Source organism: Tursiops truncatus, chromosome 13, assembly GCF_011762595.2.
Source record: "Tursiops truncatus isolate mTurTru1 chromosome 13, mTurTru1.mat.Y, whole genome shotgun sequence".
Classification (NCBI taxonomy): Eukaryota; Metazoa; Chordata; class Mammalia; order Artiodactyla; family Delphinidae; genus Tursiops; species Tursiops truncatus.
This window is the reverse complement of record NC_047046.1, coordinates 10,204,061-10,226,773: the sequence shown is the minus strand read 5'-3', so window position 1 is coordinate 10,226,773 and position 22,713 is coordinate 10,204,061. Positions and strand designations below refer to the sequence as shown.

The following is a 22,713-nucleotide window of genomic DNA, read 5'->3' as shown; positions in this document are numbered from 1 at the left end:
CTGACATTTTCTACCAGAGTAGTTCTCACATCCCTCCATCAGTGGAAAGACACGGGGCATCATTCAGGCATTTGTACCCAGAGCAACAGGGGTTTCCACTCCCTCTGAGTCCTGGCTCTGAACCTTCTATAACTATGGCCAACCTGTGGCCGGGTGACTCATGGCAGGTTTTCTTTTCTCCCTGGAGTCTCTCTCACCTCAAATCCTATCTCTAGGTTAAGTAATCTTAACCTAAGGGAATCCATGACCTCCCGTGCTTGGGCTTCAGAGAGTCCGTGAATCATCTGACAACCCATGCCAAGTTTTTATGTAAGAAAATATAAGCATTTTGGTGCAGAGAAGTACATATTTCCCACCAGTTTTCTAAAAGAGCCCAACTTGAAGATTTTAGGACTCTTCTGCAAAATCTGTCTTTACTCTCTCAAGATGCAGCAGAGTTTCTAGTTGCCTCCTGATAGCCATCGCCCTTTCATCCAGAGTAATAACCCCCACCCCAATTTTTAACTGGGTTCAGGGCCACCCAGAATAAAGACTGCATTTCCCATCCTCCCTTGCAGCTACGGTGGCCATGTGGCTAATTTTGGCCAGCGAGAAAAGGCAGAATTTTTACATGGTTGCTTCCAGAAGTTGCTATAACAGAGGTTCGTTGTGTGCTTTTGGTTTCTTCCTCATCCCTTCCTTCTTCTCGCTGGCTGGAATGAGGACATGGTGGCTGGAACTCAGGTGGCTCCTTGGTCCATGAGATGGCTTTGGGAATGGAGCCCATACAGATGCGGCAGTAAGAGGGAAAGGTGTCAGTCCCCAAGGTCTGCGGGGAACACAGCATCATGCCAGCTCAGACAGAATGTCTCTGGACTTTAATATTAGGAAGAACGAAACCTCTCTATTCTTATAGCCACTGTTATTTTGACTCTCTGTTGTTCTCAACGGAAGCTAATCCTACCTCGTATTTGGGGTGAATCTAAGCCAGCCCTGAGAAGGAGACATCATGTTTATATCTCCCCTTGTCCATCTCTGTACATCCTCCCAGAGACTTCAACCTTCCTCCCCCTCCCAGCCCAGACCGTGAGAACCCTCTCAGGCTGAGCGCTCCTAAGAGCTGTCATCCCCAGACCTAAAATTAAAAAAAGTTTCCAATGCAGTTGCCTGGTGTCACGGTCACCAACTGGTCAAACCACCTCCTGCTCTGACCTCAGAGATATCTGGGAAAGGGGACCTCAAGATTATAGACTTTCCAGCTCTCCCCAAAGATCTCAGAGCGACCCTCTGCTAAGTGCTTGGTAATGGCATTCTGCATAAATGTCCCAAACTGGGAGGAATAGATACCTCTTTCCCAGCCAGGCCTCTCCATAGAGAAGGAGAGAGAATGGCTTACCCCTCAGAACGATGCTAGCACCGAGAAAGTTCTCTTGAAGGAACGCCAACAACCACAAAAGGACAGAATTTGGAAAACTATTCATCAGAATAGCCTGGGTTATGCTGTACTAACAAAGAAACCCCGAATGTCAGAGTCTTCCGAGAACAGAGCTTTATTTCCCATCCAGCAGGGGGACGCCTCTCATTGATGATGTTGGTGACCAGAGTGCAGAAGGAAAGGGGAATCACCCAAGGGTCCTGCCCTCATGGAGCTGAGGTCTCCCTGGGGCTATTATATTAAATGTTTGGGACTGGAATTGACAGACATCACTTCTGCTCACAATTCATTGGCCACAACTAGTTACATGGCTTTTCTCAACCACAATGGCATCTGGAAGTGCATTGCTGCCTACCAAGTGCCCAGAATTGTACTGAATCCCAGGGATGTGCCAGGTACTGTTTTAGGTGCCAAGGACAGAGCCCTAAATGACAAAGGTCCCCACCCTCAGCCCTCGTGAAGCTCTCATTCTGATGGATTAAAAAGAAAAAAACCCAAATAATAGAGTGGTAGAATGTAACTGTCAGTTAATGGCCAGGGCTATGAAGAAAAAGAAACCAGCTGATGTGAGAGAATATGATAGGAGAAGGTTTGTCCAAGTAAGTGACATTTAAGTAGAGGCACAAATAAAGTGAGAAACCAGAGATGCCGAGATTTGGGGAGGAGTGTCACAGGTGACTGGAAGGTTCTCGGACTGGAGTAAGTGTGGCTCTTCTGTCCCAAGGGCAGAAAGAAAGCCACCGGGACTTCAGCTCAGGGAGCAAGGGGTGGATGGGAGCAGGAAATCAGATCAGAAACGGAACTAAGAGCCTTTACTTCCTTCGTAAGACTTTTCAGCATCTGAAGGTTTTGTTGTTTTTTTTTTTGCGGTACGCGGGCCTCTCACTGCTGTGGCCTCTCCCGTTGTGGAGCACAGGCTCCAGACGCGCAGGCTCAGCGGCCATGGCTCACGGGCCCAGCCGCTCCGTGGCACGTGGGATCTTCCCGGACTGGGGCACAAACCCGCGTCCCCTGCATCGGCAGGTGGACTCTCAACCACTGAGCCACCAGGGAAGCCCCATCTGAGGGTATTTAAATTGTTGATTGGATTATTTGTTTTTTGATCGATGTGAGAACAGAGACTTTCGCCTTGTTCACTGATTTCTCTAGCCCCTAGGGTAGTGCTTGGCACATAAGAACTTAATAAATACGAAGTGAATGAATAAAAGAGTAAATGAACGAATGGGTCCCTTCACTCCCCATATCTGCTTGTCCTCACATGTTCATTGCACGGTACCACCATTCACCTGGTCGCCCAGGTCTAAAAACTCCTAACCCTCCCCTCCCATCCAATCCCATGGTCAAATTGCTTCTGCTTCTTTACTGTATCAAGGATTATGTCCACCCTTCACCTCTTCTTAGCCAACAGGCCAGGCCTCTCCTAGCCCAGGCCACCATCTTCCCCAGATCCTACAACAGAATCTTCACTGGTCTCCCTGGAGTCTTGCCCTGTAATACACTCTCCATAAGCAGCTCGTGATTTTTCTAGAATCTCACATCTCATCACATCACCCTCCCTCTCCAGACAGGTCAGTGGATCTTCAAAGTGCTCAGGACAAAGTCTAACTCCTTAGTGGGGTCTACGAGGCCCTACGTCACCTGGCCCATACCCACCTCCTCGACCATGTCCCCCTCACAGCCTGTGCAGACAATTACCCTGTGAGATAGGTACTGTTATCATCCCCATTTTACAGCTGGCAAGACAGAGATTCAGAGAGGCTGAGACACTTGCCCAGAGCAGCACAGCTAACAGGATTCAATCAGCGTGTGTTCACATTCTTACCCACCATGTTGTACTGTCTTTTATAAGTGGTCAATGCTGGCACTCTCACTCCTTAAAAATCTGGTTGCCTGGCTCAGAATGACTATTTGAGTTATGAAAGGGGTCTCAGAAGTCCTGATAAAAGGAATAAATAATGGGGAAGTAAAGGGGCCCCTGAGAGCCGTTAGCCAGGGCTGTCCATCTTTGAAGATGGGTGGAGAGAGCTGACCCCCGACTCCGTTCTGGAGCCACGTGCAGCAAAGATCCAACCCCCTCCGCGGAGTCCACCGAGCCCTGCCCCCGCCCCGGCTCTGAGCACCTTTCACGTCAGTAACACGTGAGGATCCTCTGGTTGACACCATGATGGCTCATCCCAGGCAGCCTCCAGGCTCCCAAATGTGAGTGTGTCCTGGTGTCGTTTGTTCTACTGGGAAGGTCTGGATGGACTGGTAGAAAGTTCTAGAGAGGAAGGCCCAGTGAGAAGGTGAAGGGAGAGGCGGGCCGTGACCCGCAGCTCAGCTGCGGTCTGTTGGGCCCAGCTGGGTTTGGAGAGCTGGTGCTCTGGCCAGGCGTACAGCGGGGGCCAGGCGGCCCAGCTTACTGGGCAGCTGAAGGTACAGGCTTAGGAGCCCGTCAGCACAGACCCGACCCTGTGCCTTAGACTTTTCCACATAGAACAGGATTAACAGTATCCCACTGCGTCATAGGGTTTTTATGAGGATGAAGAGAGAAGACAGACAGGGCCTTTAGCAGAGCTTGGTCTTGACATAACCGGTCTAGAATAACGGTGGGTTCATTACTGTTTAGTTGTTTTGATTGTTGTTACTCAAAGAATCACGGAGTGGTTAGGAGCACAGACTCTGGAGCCAGTGTGCCTGGATTTGAATATCAGCTCTGCCGCTTGGTAACTGTGTGCCTTGAAAGAGTTATTTAGCCTCTCTGTGACTCAATGTCATCATCTATGAATGGAGATAATGATAGCGATTTCAGAGCAATTTGGCTGACGATTAAGTTGATACATAAAGCACAACTGGTACAAAATGTTAAATGTTTGCTATTTTAATTGTGATTAGGATTATTATAATTACTTTTAGAGGTGGTCAGAGGAAGCCGTCTGGAGAGAACTTTGGAGACAATGGTAGGAGGAAGCTAGAGCTTATTAAATAAGCACCACCTGCATGGGATTGGGAGGGTATCGACTTGCTAAGGAGCGACCACGTGGGTTGTTTTTAATTTTATTTATTAATCACGTGTTTGTGTGGGTGTGCAGCAGAAGAAGGGCTTGAAGTTCAGACACACCTGGGTTCGGAGCCCACAAGCTGGTGGCCTTGGGCAAGTTACATCATGCCTTGAGCCTCAGTTTCCTCATCAGTACAACTGCGGTGATGATAGTACAAACCGCAGGGCAGAGGGCTGTTGTAAAGATTGAGTAAAAACATGCTTGGAGAGCATTCAGCTCGGTGCCTGGCACCTTCTAGGCACTCCGGAAATTTCAGTCAATATTCCAGTGCTGTCAGTGTGTGGAGTCTGTCACACGTAGCAAGGCAGTTCAGACGCAGCGAGAACAAGACATGATCTGCGCAGCCGAGATCTCCTGAGCTCCCGTCACGTACCAGGTGCCCTTCTAGGCACAGGGGTTGCTGCTGCGAACGAGATAGCCAAGGGTCCTGCTCTCGTGGAGCTGAAGATGCCGGAAATCCCATTACTGTCACCCACAGGGAAGCTGAGAAAAGGAAGGAAAAAAGGCATGATCATCCTTGCCTCCTGTTTGCTGGGGAGTAAGCTGACTCTGGGGGCGACCGAGAGAGGGAACTCTGAGCTGGGTCTTCCTGGACCTGGAGCCTGAGTGAATCGGGGAGGCTGCCAGAACCCGCCTTCACGCCCAGAGCAAGAGTCCGGACCCCTGGAGTTGTAGGGCAAACTTTAGGCAAAAATGACATCCAGAAAGCCATGCCTCCGAGGGCTTCATAGAGCCCCCCTTCAGCTGCCACAGACCCCACCCCCATCGTGGCTGTACCTGCAGGTGAAGGGGTAAAGGCTGGGGAGGGAGAGAACCTGGGTTTCTCACGGCAGCGGAAAGAACTTGCACAGCATCAGCCTGGGTCTTCGTCCTGGCGCTCCCTGTGCGAATTTAGGCTGCTGTTTCTAGTCCCAGGGCCCCCGTTTCCAGAATGCAGGGTGATGTCACCCTCCCCCTGGACTGTCTGTCTGAGGATTAATTGTAGCCCTTCCTGTGTGAAAGCTCCAAGAGGATGGCAGCCAAGAGAACTCTTGTTCCAGGACCTGGGGTGTAGCATCGCCCCCTCCCCAGCCCCACCAGGGTCTTTCCTTCCCTGAGAGCCAGCCTGGAGGCCCTTCCCCCCCACCCATCCCCTGCCCCCCGCCTCTCCCGGAGCTGACCCCATACTTCACCTGCCACCCGCCCACAGCCTGCAGGGCTTACTGACCACTCTCCCTGTGTGCTTGCTGACTCCTCTCCAGGCCGCCTGTCAGCAGGGCCAGCAGCTGCCTCCCTGCTCAGCTTCCCGAAACAGAAGGCTGGCCTGACCCAGAAACATAGGAAGCACCCGGGGGAAAAGGACGACAGGCACGCAGGAGGATCGCCAGACAAGGCCTGGGCAATATTGTCCCATTCTGGTTACTGGGGTCTCCCACATCCCACTGGCTCGAGTTCCAGTCCTCAGCCAGCTGTGTGGCCCGGGGCAGGTGGCTTCACCTCTCTGAACTACAGGGATTCATTGAGGCGATGAATGAAAGTGCTGGACACAGGGCCTGGTACACAGTCAGTGCTCAATCGATGTGAGCAGTGACTATGATTACAAGAGGCAGTACAGCAGAGGGATCAGGAATGAAACTTCTGAGGTTCAAATCCCAGCTCCGCTACTTAATTGGGCATATAGACAGGAGCAAGACACATCCTCTCCCCGTGCCTCAGTTTCCTCATCTGTTAAATGGGGATAATAAAAGTCCCTTATAAAAAAAATAAAATAAAATAAAATAAAAAATAAATAAATAAAAGTCCCTTCCTCGTGGAGTTGTAGGGAGGATTAGCTGAGTTAATACGCATAAATTTAAAGTGCTTAGAACAGAACCTGGCACATGGAAAGTGCCAGATAAATGCTAATGATTGCTGTCGCTATTTTCTAGCTGCACAGCAGTCTCTTCCCTCCTGCCGGCCTGAATGCCGCAATCATCACTGAAATGAGAAGGTAGGTGAGGTCACTGAGCCTGTGTTCCCCACCCCCTCCCCAGTCTTTATGGAAGGGAAGACTGGGAGGAAGGAGAAGCAGCATCTTCTAGACCACACCCACCAGCAGACTCGCACTTCGGAAGGCGAACACTGCCCCACCCCCAGCCCTGCTCGGAAACCTCTCCAGCCCCTGCTCAGGTCGCAGGCAGGGCCAGCTTTCTTCTGTGTGTCATGCAGTGATTCTCCCCATTCCTGGCTCCACACCCAGCCAGCCTCGCCCCGCTGTAATTACAGAGAGAGCTGAGGCCTCGGTGCCCAACGTGACGTCAGCCTGAAGCTTCCAGCACGTTGATCTCACCCCAGTCACTTGGGAGGGAGCACCTCCATCTTCCCCTCTCGGCCCCAGGAGAAGGCAGCGGGGTCTGGGTCTGTCAGCTCAGCCCAGAATTGCAGGTTCCCACCCGGGCCCTGCCGCCCCCCAGCGGTGTGCACAGGCCACGCTCTGCGCCTCTGTTTCCTCACCTGCAGAATGGGCATGGTGACAGCGCCCACACCGCTGTTGTGAGGGTTTAGGGCGATAACATCTGCAACTGCTCACCGCCGTGGCAGGTACGCAGGGAACAGTAAACAGTGGTGGTGGTGTCACCCTCCATACTATTATTTTTAGCAAACTGCCTCATGTGCGCCCTGCTTAATACCAAACCGATATCTCAACCGATGACTCACTGAATTCCTTAACACCCCCCAACCCACCCCAGCCCACGAGGAAGGCAGGGTCCCGACCCTAAGCCCGTAGAGGGGGCATAGCACGCCCCGAACTGCACACCTGCTGGGGACAGAGGAAAGATGAACCCAAGCTCGAGGGGCCTTTAGGCTAAAGGACAATTAACAGACTCATTCTCTGAGCCACCAGGGAGGGGCAGGGAAGGCTAGAAAATAGGTCCTCTCTGGGCTTGGAATTCCAGACCAGACACTGCCTGCATAGAGCACCTTTGGATAATTATCATTATTAACTGTCATCATCATAAGAGAAGCTACCATTGGCTAACGCTTCCTATGACAGTGTCCTCACCTGTAGGATCATCGCACTGCTCTCACCTCACGGGATTGTTGGTGAGGATGACGCAAAGCTAATGTTTGTGAAGCGTTTGGAACAGGGCCTGGCATGTAGCAAGCATCATGTAATTGAGAATCAACATTGAAAATATAAAAGTGATGGTTTGCTGAATGCTTAAGGAGGATGACCTCATGATACATCCCTGAGGAGGCTACCATTACATCCATTTTACAGGTGGGAAAGCTGACAGCTCAGAGCCACCTGGGGAAGAATGTTACGCCCCTCAGGAGGCAAGCTCTTAGAGCTTGAGGATGCTGGAGGCTTGGAAGGGGGGATTGCAACCCAGGGTCACCTGCCTTCCAATCCACTGGCTCCCGTCTCTCTCCTCCCCTTCCGCGGGTCCCCAGTGGGGAGGCAGGATGCTGCAGACTCTGGAGAAGGTATTTCAGGAGGGTGATCTGAGCCCTCAGCCAGGCGACGGTTATTAATAGCCAGGCCTTAGTGCCCCGCTAGGGGCGGGCAGGCTCTGGGGGGAAGGGAGCGGGAGGGAGGGCGGAGCTGAGCCCAGCCGAGCTGGGGGAGGAGAGTCCGGAGAGGCTGGCAGAACTTGGCCGCGAAGGCCCCTCCCAGTCCCCCCGGGAGCCCAGCTGTCCCCTCCGCAGATTCTCCGGGGCTGGTTCATCACCTCTGAATACTCCTGTGACAGGAGGTGCTTGCAGAGCCCGCCTCCAGCCCCAAGCAGGAATAAATAGAAGGCACCCAGCCCAGGAGAAGCAAGAAGTTTCTAGACCTGCGTTCCCGGTTTATTAAGCTCTCCGCTCCACTCAGCGGCTCTGGCTGAGAGCCTGGACGGCCTGGGCGGACGGTGGCTGGCTCATCTCCGGTGAGGCTGTGTGGAGAGGGGTCCTGGAGAATTCTGCTGCACCGGCCAAGGGTCGCCTTTGGTGGCTGGAGAGCCTTGCGGGGCTGGGACCCCAGCCTGGTGTGTGCCTCTGTCCTCGGCAGTGGCATTTTCCGAAGCTGAAGAATAACCTTGGAAGGCCAGTGCACCCACATCCCCTTGCTGTGTGACCTTGGGCAGGTGGCTCCCTCTCTCTGAGCCTCTGTTTCCCCTCCAGCTCAGCAGCCGCCATGGCTGATGGTCAGATGCCCTTCCCCTGCCATTACACGAGCCGCCGGCGCCGGGACCCCTTCCGGGACTCATCTCTGTCCTCTCGCCTGCTGGATGATGGCTTCGGCATGGACCCCTTCCCCGACGACTTGACTGCCCCTTGGCCCGACTGGGCCCTGCCTCGACTCTCCTCCGCCTGGCCGGGGACCCTGAGGTCGGGCATGGTGCCCCGGGGGCCCTCTGCTGTGGCCAGATTTGGGGTGCCTGCCGAGGGCAGGAGCCCACCCCCCTTCCCCGGGGAGCCCTGGAAAGTGTGTGTCAATGTGCACAGCTTTAAGCCGGAGGAGCTGATGGTAAAGACCAAGGACGGATACGTGGAGGTGTCTGGTGAGTGGGGGGCAGGAAGGAGAGAAGCCGGGGAGGGGGTGTAGACCTCAGACCTGGAAGAGCCAAGAGAACGCTCCTTTGGAGGGGACGCTGTGGCTGCATGACACAGGTGACTTCAGGGCTCAGGAATGCAGCCCATAAAAGTTCTCTTTACGGAAAAGCTCTCCTCTTCCAGCTCCTGGGGGGAATTTTAACCTGATTCAGCTGCTGGGGGCTTTGGGCGCTGCATCAGCCAGCCAACAGGCAGGGGAATAGAAACCACGTTGCATGTCCTAACAGAGAGAATTTAATATAAAGAATAAGTTGAGCAGATATAGGAGTGAAAAGCCAAAGAAGAAGTGGGGTTCACGTACCCAAGCATCACGACACAGTCCAGAAGGGGGTGTTTGATGCTGTGTAATGACAGTGTTAGTAACTAGCTCAGGTTTCAAGAGAAACACCTTCCCTTGTCCCAGATGAGGAAACTGAGGCATAATTGTCATTATAAGGCTACGACGTGGTAACCCTGGTCGAGCGCTTACGGTCTCCCAGGCACCGTACTCAGAGCTTTACCTGTGGCATCTCAATGAACACAAGCAGAAGGGGCGGGGCCTGTCTCCTCTTTTTTACAGATGAGGAAACTGAGGCACAGAGAGGTTAAAGTAACCCACCCAAGATCACCAAGGATTCCAACCCCGGCTGTCTGGGAATTGGGAGGCCAGGAGCAAGTTGACAATTTGTTGAGCACCTACCAGGTGCCAAGGGCTACAGCTCTTATATTCCTGCTCTCAAGTAATCTTCACTCCAGCCTTGAGAAGCAGAGGTGGCTAGTCCCATTTTGCAGCTGAGGAGGCTAAGGCCCAGGTGGGCACTCGTCCAAGGTCACGCCGTGAGTTAGCAGCAGGCAGAGTCTGGGCCTGCCCACGTCCCAGCCTGGAAGAGGGAATGTTTTGGGGAAGAGGAAAGAGGAGATGGACGCTCAGTCCCTGCAAAGCAGGGCAGCAGGGGAAAAGCTTTCTGTCCCTTCCCTCCCAATTAATGTTCCATTAAAAAGCATGTTCCTGGCAGGCTCCACCAGCTGGAAAATCAATAAAAGCCATTGCAAACAGGCTGGGTAGGGACTAGCCCCAGCAGAGCAGTCTTCAGGGGGAGTTTCAAAGGCTCCCAGGGCAGAATTATAAACATCAGAGGCTCCGGAGGGTGTGGTGGGCCAGGCGGCATTCTGGGGCCTTATGTGGGTGGAGGGAGATGGCCAGGGTGCCAGCCGCCTGAAACCATTTCTCTGGGCTTTGTTTTCTTATCCGGAAATTGGGGTTCAAATGGTTACACGGCCTAAGGATTTTTGTCTTAGATGACGCATGTAAAGTGTGTACATAGTGCCTAGAACACAAGGGATTGGCATTGTTCTGGTGTTACTAGAATATTAAGGCCCCAAGACATACATACCTACATACATACATAAATGCTAGATGTTCTTTGAGACCCAGGTTCAAATCCCACCACCACTGTTCAATCTCTGAATGGATATGGACAAGAAAGTCTTTTCACTGCTCTGAGCCTCGGCTTCCCCATCTGAAGAGTGGAGATCCTGATAATATCCATCTTGCAAGGCTGCAGGGAAGATTAAGTACGTGCAGACGATCCATGATAATAAATGCAGAGTGTCTGTAAAATGGAGCTAATACTAGTGTCTGCCTGGCACTCTGCAAACAAGGTGATTATTATCACCGCTCCTCCTGTCTTTGTTTGAATTAGGGTTCCAGAGGCTTCCGCCCCAGGGTGGAGGGTGTCCCATGCCCTGTGGCCCCTTCAGGAGAACTCTGTCCAGCCTGGAGAGCTTCTTCCTCTCCATCCTCCTTCCTAGGTGGGGTCTGGCAGCTCCAGGCTGAGATCCCAGCTGAGTACCGTACTAACCCAGAGGCTTCGAGTGGGTCACCTAGCCTCAGCTTCCACATCTGTAAAATGGGGTCATTGGGGGCTTAAATAAGACAAAGACAGACAAAGCCTTTTCAGGTTGAAAATGCCTCACAGCTGTGCACTTAGCAACGTCGGCTTGACAGAATCCAAATCCCCCAAGAATACATACAGAGATTTTTATAACAGGGATTTAAAAAATCAAATCGATTATCAGGGGCTCCGTTTGAACAGCAACTTTCAAGGGACGTGGGAAGTCAGATCAGTCTCCCATCCTACCTCACTTAATGACACACCCATTCTTCCTCAAGCTGTTTGTGCAGGGCACTGTGCTAAACGCAGCCAGATGTTGGTTCACTGGTTCCTCACATGGACTTCCAAGGAAATATGCGTAGGTTTGTTGCACCCATTTTACAGATGAGGAAACTGAGGCCCAGAGAGACTAAGTCACCCGAGATCACTTGCTTCTCCATGGCAAGGTCTGAAATTCAAAGCCAGGCCTGCTTAGGTAGTTCCAAGTCAGGATGGCTGGATCTGCTTCTAATTGAGTGGCCTGGGACAAATCCTACGACCTCTTGGGCCTCAGCTTTACCCTTGGTCTTATGAGGAGTTGGACTAGATCAGTATTTGCCAAATGGTGTGTTTTAAGATATCACTGGGCATCTGATAAATGCTGGTCTCCTCACTGCAGGACTTATCAGAGCATTGAATTTGCTAATGGCGTTTATGAATCTCTGAGAGGTAGCCCTGTCTTATCTGACCACATATGAGTGTCTAGGCCCAGGGAAGTGTTTGGAAAATGCTAGACTAGATGGTTTCCATCATGCCTCACATATACCCCTCCCCCACCCTGCAGCCACCAGCCAAGAAATGTTCTCTTCATGGGCCGCTGGCCCAGGCCCTGGCCGAGGAAGGGACTGGAAAGCCAGAGGCTTTATTCCACCCCCTCTCCTGAATCCCAGGGCCTCTGCCTCCCCTGGAAACAGCCCCTTCTTTCTTCAGCTGGGCCGATGGCTTTCCCCGAAGTGCTGATGCTGCTTCTTGGCACCTAAATTTCTCGGTGGCTGTGAGGGACCTCTAGCTTCCCCTGGCCTCCAGATGGGTTCGTTTTTTTGTTTTTTTCATAATAATTGCTTTTTTGTTTACCAACATAAAATATTTCCATGGTAGAAAATGTAGACAGGAAAGCAAAATAAGAAATTAAAAATCAGTCGTAATCCTTAAGCTGCCCCAGTAAATAGATATCCAAATACCATGCAAATTAAGCTTCAGCAGGGGCCTCCTAGCAAAACCCTCTTTCACCCAGCTTAACACCCTCCCCCAAGCCCCCCTTTACGGAGCTGCCTTTGCTTAGAGATCCCCCCACAACCCCGATACCCTATTTTCAGAGCATGGACAGAGAGGTTTAGCTTCTGTGGGTCAGTTTTTTCCCCCAGTATCAAAATAAACCACAAGCATTCACCTTCACATGGTATTTTTACAACTTTCAAAGCAATTCTGTGACTCATTGGCTCCTAGGAAGTTGTTGTCACCGCCATTGTAGAGAAGAAGAGAGATGTGCTGGGAAATGTCAGAGCAGGGACTCCAATCCCCAACCCACATCCCTGCCTTGGAGTCTTTGCTCCAGCACTTCCAAGCTGTGTGACCTGGGGCACATCACTTAACCTCTCTGAACTTCCATTTCCCCATCCACAAAATGGTAATAATAAAAGTACCTGCTTTCTAAGGTTTTTGTGAAAAATGAACAGTTGATATCGGTAAGGTGCTTAGAACAGTGGCGGACACCAAGGAAGCGCCGCAACATAAGAGCTGGCTGTTATTATTCTCACCATCACCATCATTATCATTTATTATTGCCAGGACAGCAAGTGTGCAAAAGGGCTGAGTCAGAGGCACTGGCCTGTCCCCAGGGGAAGCAGGTCTCCGGAGGCCCAGGCTTTGGGAAGGGGACCAGGGGACAGACAGTGTTCCTCTGGCCACAGGCCTGTATCAGAGCTGGTCAGCTGGTGGTCACGGACTTGGCAGGTCAGAATAAACTCTCTGAGCTTCAAGAGGCAGCACGTTGGCAGAATAGTATGTTCTGGTTAGCCAGACACTCCCGTTGAAAAATGAATTCCTGTAAATGTACCCCTTTCCGCCCAGCTGGTGGGAGACTACGTTAATGCAGCCTTTCCTAAGGGAAATTTACAACATACAGAGCAAGCCTTCGAAATTCTAGAACTTGGAACTTATCCTAGGAAGTCATGAGGCCAGGTGTGAAGATCTAGCTACAAGAATGTTCAGTACAGTGAGGTTCTTTCTGATGTCAGAAACCCTCTCAGTGCCCCAAAGCCGGGGATTGGCTAAATGAACTTATATCTCCCCACAGCCATTAAAAGTCAGGTTGGCAGTGAATATTCGCTATAATATGGAAAAATAATTATAACTCATCAGTAAGAGAGAAAAACAATTTTCAGGTGTAACATACAGTATGATCTCATTTGATAAAACAGGTGATATACGTCTATACTATATAACATGTATGCATTTCTAAGTAACATAGAAAAGTCCGGAACTTATACAAAAATGTGGTTTCCTTGGGGTGATGGAATTATGGAGGGTTTTGATTTTTTTTTCTTTCTTTTCTACATTTTCAAACATACACATGCGTTATCTTGTAATCAGAAAAAATGTTATTAATAAAGGCATAATGAATAATAAAAAGGTAATGGATAATGTAATCACCTATAAATTATCAGCTTAAAATCTTGACTGCAGTAAGACACTATATTACACAAGGTTATTTACAGTCTAGATTCCAAAGCCCCTCAGAAGGATGTCCGCGGGTAAGTGAGGGTTCTTGGCTCTGGAATGTGGTGTCACAAGTGAGGAACGAGTAATAATAGGAGCCTGATGGCTCTGCCAGGCGCTAATCCGATTTGTTAAACGAGAAATTAGAGATACTCTCTCCATTTAAAAAAAAAAAAGCGGGGATGGCCAACGGGCTCAGAATTTGTTACATAAATTGCAGACGGCAGCCAGTTTGCGCCTAAGCCTTCTTGTAATTTCATATTTTTCCTTCCTAAGGAAAGAAAAAAAGCCCTCGCCTGCCAGCCTGGAGGAGGAGGGGTGGGTGGAATTTTACATCCATGGCGACTAATGTGTCATTTCTCAGGAAAGCCCCCTTAGGGTGTTGTTTTCTTTTAGCAGGTTGAAGCATTATTTCCAGGCAGTTCTTTCAGGACTCAGTACAGATAATGGGGCCCAAATAACTAACTGGAAGCTGGAACAGGCGGAGGGGCATCGGACCCCAGCCCTTGGCTTCGATTCCAAGAGTTGGTTCTGAGACTGGGGCTGCCATGCACTTGCTGGGTGCCCTTAGACCCATCCCTGGGCCTCAGTTTTCACATCGGTAACTGAGGGAGAAAGAGGCCCATCCTCAGAGCTGGGAAAGGGCTCTGTGCATTATAAAGCCAGCTGGGTGGCAAACTAGCCCCACTTCTTTCCTCTCACCCATTCTGGGATGTTGGCCTCAGGGATCTCCTGGCTGGTTAGGAGAGAGGGGTGAGATGCAAGGCTTCGAAGATGCCGTGCCACATCTTAGAAGACAGGAGACAGACTGTGATTTCCCACGTCTAATGCATAATCATCTACAAACCACGGTCAAGGCCTCCTGACCTGCCTGTTGTCTTACCGCATCTTCACAACAGCCTGGGAGGTAGTATCAAGTGGGTCCACTTAGCAGATGAGGGACCAGAGGCTCAGACAACCAGAGCCTCTAGACCAAGCCCCGAGCCACACAGCGAGGCCGGGGCAGGTTTTACCTCTGAGCCTGAGTCCTGAATGATGCCCGAGGGACATAGCTGCTGACACATGGCTTTCTTCTCCCTTCCAGGTAAACATGAAGAGAAGCAGCAAGAAGGTGGCATTGTTTCCAAGAACTTCACAAAGAAAATCCAGTAAGTAACCTGGCAGTTGGATTTCAGGGTAGGATTGGAGTGGAAGTGGGGATGCTGGGATCTGAGATCTGGGGTCTCTCCCTCTTGGGCATCTCTACTTCAAGATACACACCCCTGCCCCCAGGGCAGGGAATTGAACCCTTGCACCTCAAGGGGAGAAGGTATCACAGCAAACGTGCAATAGGTTCCCAGAAAGGGCGGCACGTAGGTTGTGCCAAGTCATCTGCTCAGTGCCCCGTGGGGTGGGATTAACAATCTCATTCTGTAGATGAAGAATCCGAGAATAGGAAAGGCGAGATGACTTGTCCACAATTCCATGTAAATTGGGGCGCTCACCCACCCATGTGATATGATGCCCCCAAATTCCCCAATAGAATCTTTCGAAGGCTGCTTGCTCTAAGTCGCCCATGGCCAAGGGAACGCGCGCCTTCCCTAAAGCATCCACGTGAATTAGGCTGGAAGGTGTCCTGCTGTCATCACTACTCACCACTTAGAGGGGTCTTCAGGCTGAGAGACTGGGACAAAGGAAAGGCCAGTTTTGCTGAGGGGAGTGAGAAGGGCTGAGGCGGGGCGGGGGGTGGGGGGGATTATGCGAGCAGCAGAAAGACCAGCGGACCGAGCCAATGAGTCAAAGCCACCCTGAGGCCCCGATGGCAACAACTGTAGGCACAAGAGACTCACCTTCCCCCTAATCAGCGTCCTTCCCCTATGTGCACTTCTCGGTCCGAAGTCTTTTCCCAGTCCCATTTCACCTTTGCAGCAAAGGTATGCAGTGGGGAAAGGAGACATTACCTTCCTTGTATTATGGGGAAACGAAATCTCCCAGAAGGGAAGGGACATACCCAAGGTCCTTAAAATTAGCATCTAGAACAGCCCAAACAGACCTTTGAACTCTGAGTTCACTGTGTTCATTCCTTGAGCAAGGAATGCCCTTTCCTCACCTGTGAAAGGGATGGATGCTGAAAAGGACATGAGATCACGGCACTGTGATGGGCACACAGCAGGTCCCCATAAGTGGTGGTTTGTTGTTACTATTATTGTTGTTGTTACTGCATCTTAACTCCTCCCCTCGCCCTGGCAAAGATATCCTGTGTCTGGAGAGATTGCACAAACCGAATTCTGAGGCTGCTTTCAGCTTTAGGATTCTGTAGTCCTGTCTCTCCTGCCATGTGCCCATTCCTAACCCACCGGGTGCCTCTGGAGTACTTCAAAGGCTGTAGCCACTTCCTGATAAGGCAAACGCCAAACTGTTCTTCTCCGCCATCCCTGGCTCACCTGCCATCCCCAAGACCCACGCCTTTCCCTAGTACCGCAGCCAGCCGGAACAAATGTTGCTGATGGGGGAGAGATGAGGGAGAGAGGGAGGGAGGGGGCTGATGTTTCTTTCTTTCTTTTTAATAAATAATTTATTTATTATTTTTGGCTGCACGCGGGCTTTCTCTAGTTGCGGTGAGCAGGGGCTACTCTTTGTTGTGGTGCACGGGCTTCTCATTGCGGTGGCTTCTCTTGTTGCGGAGCACGGGCTCTAGGCGCGCGGGCTTCAGTAGTTGTGGCTTGCAGTCTTCCATAGTTGCGGCTCCTGGGCTCTAGAGCGCAGGCTCAGTAGTTGTGGCGCACGGGCTTCGTTGCTCCATGGCATGTGGGATCTTCCCGGACCAGGGCTTGAACCCCTGTCCCCTGCATTGGCAGGCGGATTCTTAACCACTGCGCCACGAGGGAAGCCCTGATGTTTCTTTTAAGAGACTGAAATAAGGTCTCAGGATGGAGTCACAGGCAGGGCAGAGCTGTGAAAGGGACTGAACCGGAAAGAAGTCAGCAAATTCATCATCTCTAAAAGACAGCCATTTCCATGGATCTCACCATCTCCGAGGCCTCCGGGAAGACAGCTTGCTGGGAGTTACTTGACCAGATAGAAGTGCCTAAAGCTGCTGGAGCCTTGGCAGCTGGGCTGGGCTGCTTGTTAGGACACTGGACTGACATGGCCAGGAGCCCTCCAGAGGCTCTCCTTAGTCAACCAGTCATCCCAACCCTGTCCCTGGACCCTCCAAGCCTCCCCGCATTCCAGCGACTAAAGGGCCCCCAGGACCCTCCTCCATCACTTCGGCATGGATCCATCCATTCTGGTTGGTCCAGCTGTGCCAGTTGTTAAATATTGTTGAACCTCGCCTCTGCGTGTAGGGAGTCCCAGCTCCATGACTGAGTGGGTGACTTGCAGCAAAATGCTGAACTGCTCTGAACTTCTGTTCCTGTATCCCTCCTTCCCTCAGGATGGGGAATGAGAGGATGTGTACAGACTCAGCGCCCAGCCCATGGGAATTAAAATTATTAAAGATTCCACAAGGCTGGAATCACATAAGAGCAGCTGGGACTTCTGGGACCTCCTGGCTCTGCCCAGACTACAGACACCAAGCAGTGGGACTGGGGTCTGGGATGGCTTTAGCCCCATCTCAGAGGTCTCATTGCCTCTCCCAGGAAAAGCTCCAGTCACTAGAGGCCAGGGAAGCTCCTTCAGCCAGGCTGAGATCCTTCCTTGGAGATATAGCCAGGCTGAGATCCTTCCTTAGAGATATCCTCCCAGACAGGATGCTGCAGCCGTTTGCCTCAGCCACGGCTAGGAATTCTTCTCAACACATCCATCCCCATGTGAAAGACCCTGTTTTGACTGGATGAGGGAGAGAGGGAGAGGTCCTGGAATTTGCCAGTCAGGTTGGGTGCAGGGCAAAGCCTGGAGATGGGGGCTTTTCCACACCCAGCTGGAGTGAGAGGCCAGGGGATGCCGGAAGTCATCAATGGCGGATGCCCAGAACCGAAGCAGACGTGAGTGTCTTTGCTCCACATCTTCCGCGGTGTCTGTCTGATCTGCCGTTTAGTGACCCCGGTGGTGTGTCAGGAGTCATGTTAAAAGATGGAGAGTTTTAATTTTGTCTCATCTTTAAAAGGATGCTATAACCATAAACAAGATGAAAAGATAACCCTCAGAATGGGAGAAAATATTTGCAAATGAAGCAACTGACAAAGGATTAATCTCCAAAGTTTACAAGCAGCTCATGCAGCTCAATATCAAAAAAACAAACAACCCAATCCAAAAATGGGCAGAAGACCTAGATAGGCATTTCTCCAAAGAAGATATACAGATTGCCAACAAATCCATGAAAGGATGCTCAACATCACTAATCATTAGAGAAATGCAAATCAAAGCTACAATGAGATATCATCTCACCTCAGTCAGAATGGCCATCATCAAAAAAATCTACAAACAATAAAAGCTGGAGAGGGTGTGGAGAAGAGGGAGCCCTCTTGCACTATTGGTGGGAATGTAAATTGATACAGCCACTGTGGAGAACAGTATGGAGGTTCCTTCAAAAACTAAAAACACAACTACCATATGACCCAGCAACCCCACTACTGGGCACATACCCTGAGAAAACCATAATTCAAAAAGAGTCATGTACCACAGTGTTCACTGCAGCTCTATTTACAATAGCCAGGACATGGAAGCAACCCAAGTGTCCATCGACAGATGAATGGATAAAGAAGATGTGGCACATCTATACAATGGAATATTACTCAGCCATAAAAAGAAGCGAAATTGAGTTATTTGTAGTGAGGTGGATGGACCTAGAGTCTGTTGTACAGAGTGAAGTAAGTCAGAAAGAGAAAAACAAATACTGTATGCTGACACATATATATGGAATCTAAGAAAAAAAAAAGGTTCTGAAGAACCTAGGGGCAGGACAGGAATAAAGACACAGATGTAGAGAATGGACCTGAGGACACGGGGAGGGGGAAGGGTAAGCTGGGACGAGGTGAGAGAGTGGCATGGACATATATACACTACCAAACATAAAATAGATAGCTAGTGGGAAGCAGCCGCATAGCACAGGGAGATCAGCTCGGTGCTTTGTGACCACCTAGAGGGGTGGGATAGGGAGGGTGGGAGGGAGACGCAAGAGGGAGGAGATATGGGGATATATGTATACGTATAGCTGATTCACTTTGTTATACAGCAGAAACTAAGACACCACTGTAAAGCAATTGTACTCCAGTAAAGATGTTTAAAAAAAAGGATGCTATAGAGTAGGTATCATTAAGCTTACCTTGTGGATGAGGAAACTGAGGCTCAGAGGATGATGGGACTCAGCTAAGGTCACACAACCAATAATGAGCCGGTCCGGGACTTGAACACAGGTGTCTCCACCTTCCAAGCCCACGACCTTCCTGTTCGGTTAGGGGAAACCAAATGAGTGGTTCACGAACCATCTTCAACTAGTTTTTGCCTTCTGTGCTTACGTTCCCATACTATTATTTGCTCACGGCTTTTTTTCTTTTCGATCAACTCGCTTTTGATAAGGTTCAATTCTCATCAGTCAAACGTTCACTGAAGAAGGCAATTGTAAAATAAATCCAACGGAAGCAAAATGTGGTTAAATTCTAACTAGGCCATGTTGCCTGCCTGAAGGTCTAAGTCATAGATTAGCTCTTTCTTTGTTAAAAGAGAGAAAATAGCAAGAGATAGAGGCCAAGGTGTTACAGGCATGTTAACACAGAGCTGAGACTTCCCCTTAGATGTGAATGAAAGATCTGCAAGAGGGTTGAGGAGGAATAGCTCTCCCACCACGTGTTTCAATATAGAGGTCACCCGGTGAGAGCCCTTGAACAAGTCTCTCCCCATCTCGGGGCCTCAGTTTCCTCGTGTGTAACGTGGGAGCATCGTCCTGGACAGTCGAGATCCTTTCGGGCTCCGACAGTTCATGGGTCAGTGCTTGCGCTAAAATCGTCTCAGCTGTCAAGATGCTCACTTGTACAGCCAATGACTTCAATAACAATGCAGGAGGCGAGGCTGACTGAGCACTTCCTGTATGCCAGGCGCTGTGCTAAGCCCTTTGCTTCCATCGTCCTACATAATTGTCACACCACCCTAAGAGATAGATGCTATTTTTAACCCCCTTTTCCTATAAGGAAATAAGTTCAGAGAGGCAGGATCACTAGCCCAAGGTCGCACAGTCAGGAAGAACCAGGATCTGAACTCACGTCTGCCCGCCTGCAAAGTCCATGCTTGTGGACCACGGCTGCCCTGTCATATTGTCCCAGGTGTTCTGTGGGTTGGCGTGCAAAGGGTTAGACGGAGTCAGCTCATCCCCAGCCCAGAGAGGGAGGTCCAAGCTCTTGGCCTTGTCTCTACTTCAGAAGTGTGGCTTGGCAACTGCGCAAGTTCCCGTTCTCTTCCGTCCTTCCCTGCAGCCCCTTGGTAATCTCCGTGGCTCAATTTGGCAGGAGTCTCCCTGGTAGAGGAGGCTACAGGTGGCTGTTCACAGCAAAAAACTCCCCAACCCCTCCAGGAAGGGTCCTTCTGCCCATGACCAGAATGGGCTCACCTTACTTCCTGGGTCTTTCATCAAGACCCCTGCATTGACAATAGTCAGAGCCAGCCTGGACCGGTGATCTATGGGGATTGAACCTTCTGGCTTTCCCTACCGTGGACCTTTTTTCAAAATTCTGGTGCCTGGGGAGACAGGGGAGCATCATGATAAGCTACTCTGAGTTCGGAGACCGGGATTCCAATTCTATTCTCCTCTGCTGCTTGCCGGCTGTGTGACCTTGGGCAAATCAGTTCACCTCTCTGATCTCAGTCTCCTCATCTATAAATTGGGGATAGTAGTGGAACTTGCCTGCTGGGATTATTATCAAAATAATAATCCCACCAGGCAATATCGAAAATATTTTCTTTCAAATGAAATGAGAATGTTTGGCTATATTAAAGATAATAAATGAATCGTGTGTTTCTCCTAGGCTTCCTGCAGAGGTGGATCCTGTGACAGTATTCGCCTCGCTTTCCCCAGAAGGCCTGCTGATCATCGAAGCCCCCCAGATCCCCCCTTACTCACCATTTGGAGAGAGCAGTTTCAACAATGAGCTTCCCCAAGACAGCCAGGAAGTCACTTGTACCTGAGACCCCAGTCTTGGCCCTTCCTTGTTCCCTCCCCAACCCCTGGGCTTCTTTGATTCCAGGATACATTACTTTAGCTGAACTCGTAGATTTAGTGCGACTGAAATGTTGGGGGTCAGGGTGGATTGACCAGATTCCCTGGAGAGTGTAATAGTAGGTTTTTCCGCAAGATGGCGCAATTGGCAGTTCGTGTTCCGCTGCTTTAGGCCAAGATGCTGGGAGTTTTTCTTTCTTTACCTTTTCTATCGTGATGAAAATGTTGCACATTCTACAGCTGCAAAACAAATAAAAGGGGACATAACATTTCACATTGTAGCTTACCTTGCAGCTAATGCAAGAGTTGCTTTTCTCTGGGGACCTCCCCATCACCCAGGTTCCCATTCTGGGCTCCCAGTGCCCATGCCTGCCTCAGGGTTTGGTTGACGGAGCCCAGAAGCTCACCCCGCTGTGTTTCTGAAGACCTGGTTTACACAGGCTTATAGACAGGTCTTACATCCCCATATGGGATTTATCCAACAACCACATGAAAACAAACAGTGCCTTCTGCCCTCCACCCCGGCATTTATAGCATGTTCCCAAGCTGGCACTCCCCAAGGACTCTGGAAGCCCCTTAGTTTATTCTCTGGCTAAAGTCCCCCCTTTCTTGTGTCTCCTATGTCCAAGTCGGGATTTTTACAGAGGGGGCTGTCTCCAGACAGCTCCACCAGGAACCAAGCAAAGGCCAGACTGCCTGTCAGGCAGACTCGTGGTACTGTGTCTATGGGTGGGACATGTGTGTCATTGTTATTTGAATTGTGCTGTTTAGGGGAAAATAACAGTAAATAATAATAATAATAAAGGAGCTTGTTCTTAGCTTCGTGTGTTGTTTTGATGGGAACTAAATGCAGTACCACTTAGATATGCCACATCTATTCGGGATGCTTGCGGCAGCAAATAATAATGCCCAGTGCATAGGGGCTTAAATGACATAAATATCTGTCTAACTTTACAAGAAGTTTAGATATGAGTGATTTCGGAGTTACTTTTTCAGCTGTTATGCCACCAAGAACCCAGAGTCTTTCTATCGTTTTCCTCTGCCGTCTCTGACAAGTCTACAAGTTCTGTCTTCATGTTTGCAAGATGGCTGCAGCAGCTCCAAGCATCTCAACCTCATATGACAATGTATAGGAAGAGAAGGCAAGGGTAAAAAAGTCTTTTTGTCTGAATTTCTCTTTTATCGGTAACGTCTTTCCCAGAAGCTCTCAGCAGATTTCTTTCTTTTATTTCATTGACCAAAACTGGGTCACGTGTATGCTGCAGCCAATCCCTGGCAAAGGGAAAGGGAAGCTGCGTTGGGCTAAGATCAATATTGATTTGTCCTTTGAGGCCAGGAACATTGCTGCCTGAAAAAACAAGGTTCTGTCAGGAAGGAGAAAAGGGGCAATCAACAATTGAGGGATGCCCCACACTGATGCTGCCAGGAGCCCAGAACCCTGAAAGTAGGGTGGTGGGGAGCAGGGAGGCTACCAGGGTGCATCAGTGAGAACTGTTTCTGTGCTGAGTGCTGGGAAACCCCACTCGAACCGATTTAAGCAAAAAGGGGTGTTTATTGGGCACAGCTGTGAAGTCCAGGTTAAACGCTGCTTTCAGATCTCTAATGATGTTAATAGAACTGTTTGTCTCTTGGTCCTGCGGTGTCGGCTCCATCCCCAGTCTCCCTGTTGCCTCCCACGTCCCCTGCCCCTTTTCTTCTGTGTCCCCATGTCCTCTCAAGTAGTCACAAGACAGCTGTGATCACTACTGCCCCACATCCCCACATTCCCACATTCCAGTCCCCAGCGAGAAAAGCCACTCTTTTCTCATCGCTTCTGCTGGGAGTCATTCTTATTGGACCAGCTTGGGTCACATGACCATCCCTGAGCTAAGCACAGCCCAGGAAATCAGTGCTTTGATTGGTAAGGCCTGGGTCACATGCTCTATCCCTGGAGCCAATCTC

The 22,713-nt window shown here is 50.3% G+C and overlaps 1 protein-coding gene across 1 annotated transcript; it reads left to right on the top strand.

The window, feature by feature from the left end:
* The first annotated feature begins 8,042 nt into the window (after positions 1-8,042).
* Positions 8,043-21,590, top strand: HSPB8 (heat shock protein family B (small) member 8). The gene is made up of 3 exons (XM_033836921.2): positions 8,043-8,960; positions 14,728-14,791; positions 20,582-21,590. Exons 1-3 carry the CDS (start codon positions 8,594-8,596, stop codon positions 20,739-20,741), a joined length of 591 nt encoding a protein of 196 aa, XP_033692812.1. The 5' UTR covers positions 8,043-8,593; the 3' UTR covers positions 20,742-21,590.
* The last annotated feature ends 1,123 nt before the right edge of the window (positions 21,591-22,713 follow it).

What these genes read in the sequence shown, in the direction of transcription:
- HSPB8 (XM_033836921.2), top strand. Translation starts at nt 8,594, where the DNA reads ATGGCTGATGGTCAGATGCCCTTCCCCTGCCATTACACGAGCCGCCGG. An exon ending in CGGATACGTGGAGGTGTCTG is followed by an intron (nt 8,961 to 14,727) that starts GTGAGTGGGGGG and finishes TCTCCCTTCCAG; the next exon opens with GTAAACATGAAGAGAAGCAG. An exon ending in AACTTCACAAAGAAAATCCA is followed by an intron (nt 14,792 to 20,581) that starts GTAAGTAACCTG and finishes TGTTTCTCCTAG; the next exon opens with GCTTCCTGCAGAGGTGGATC.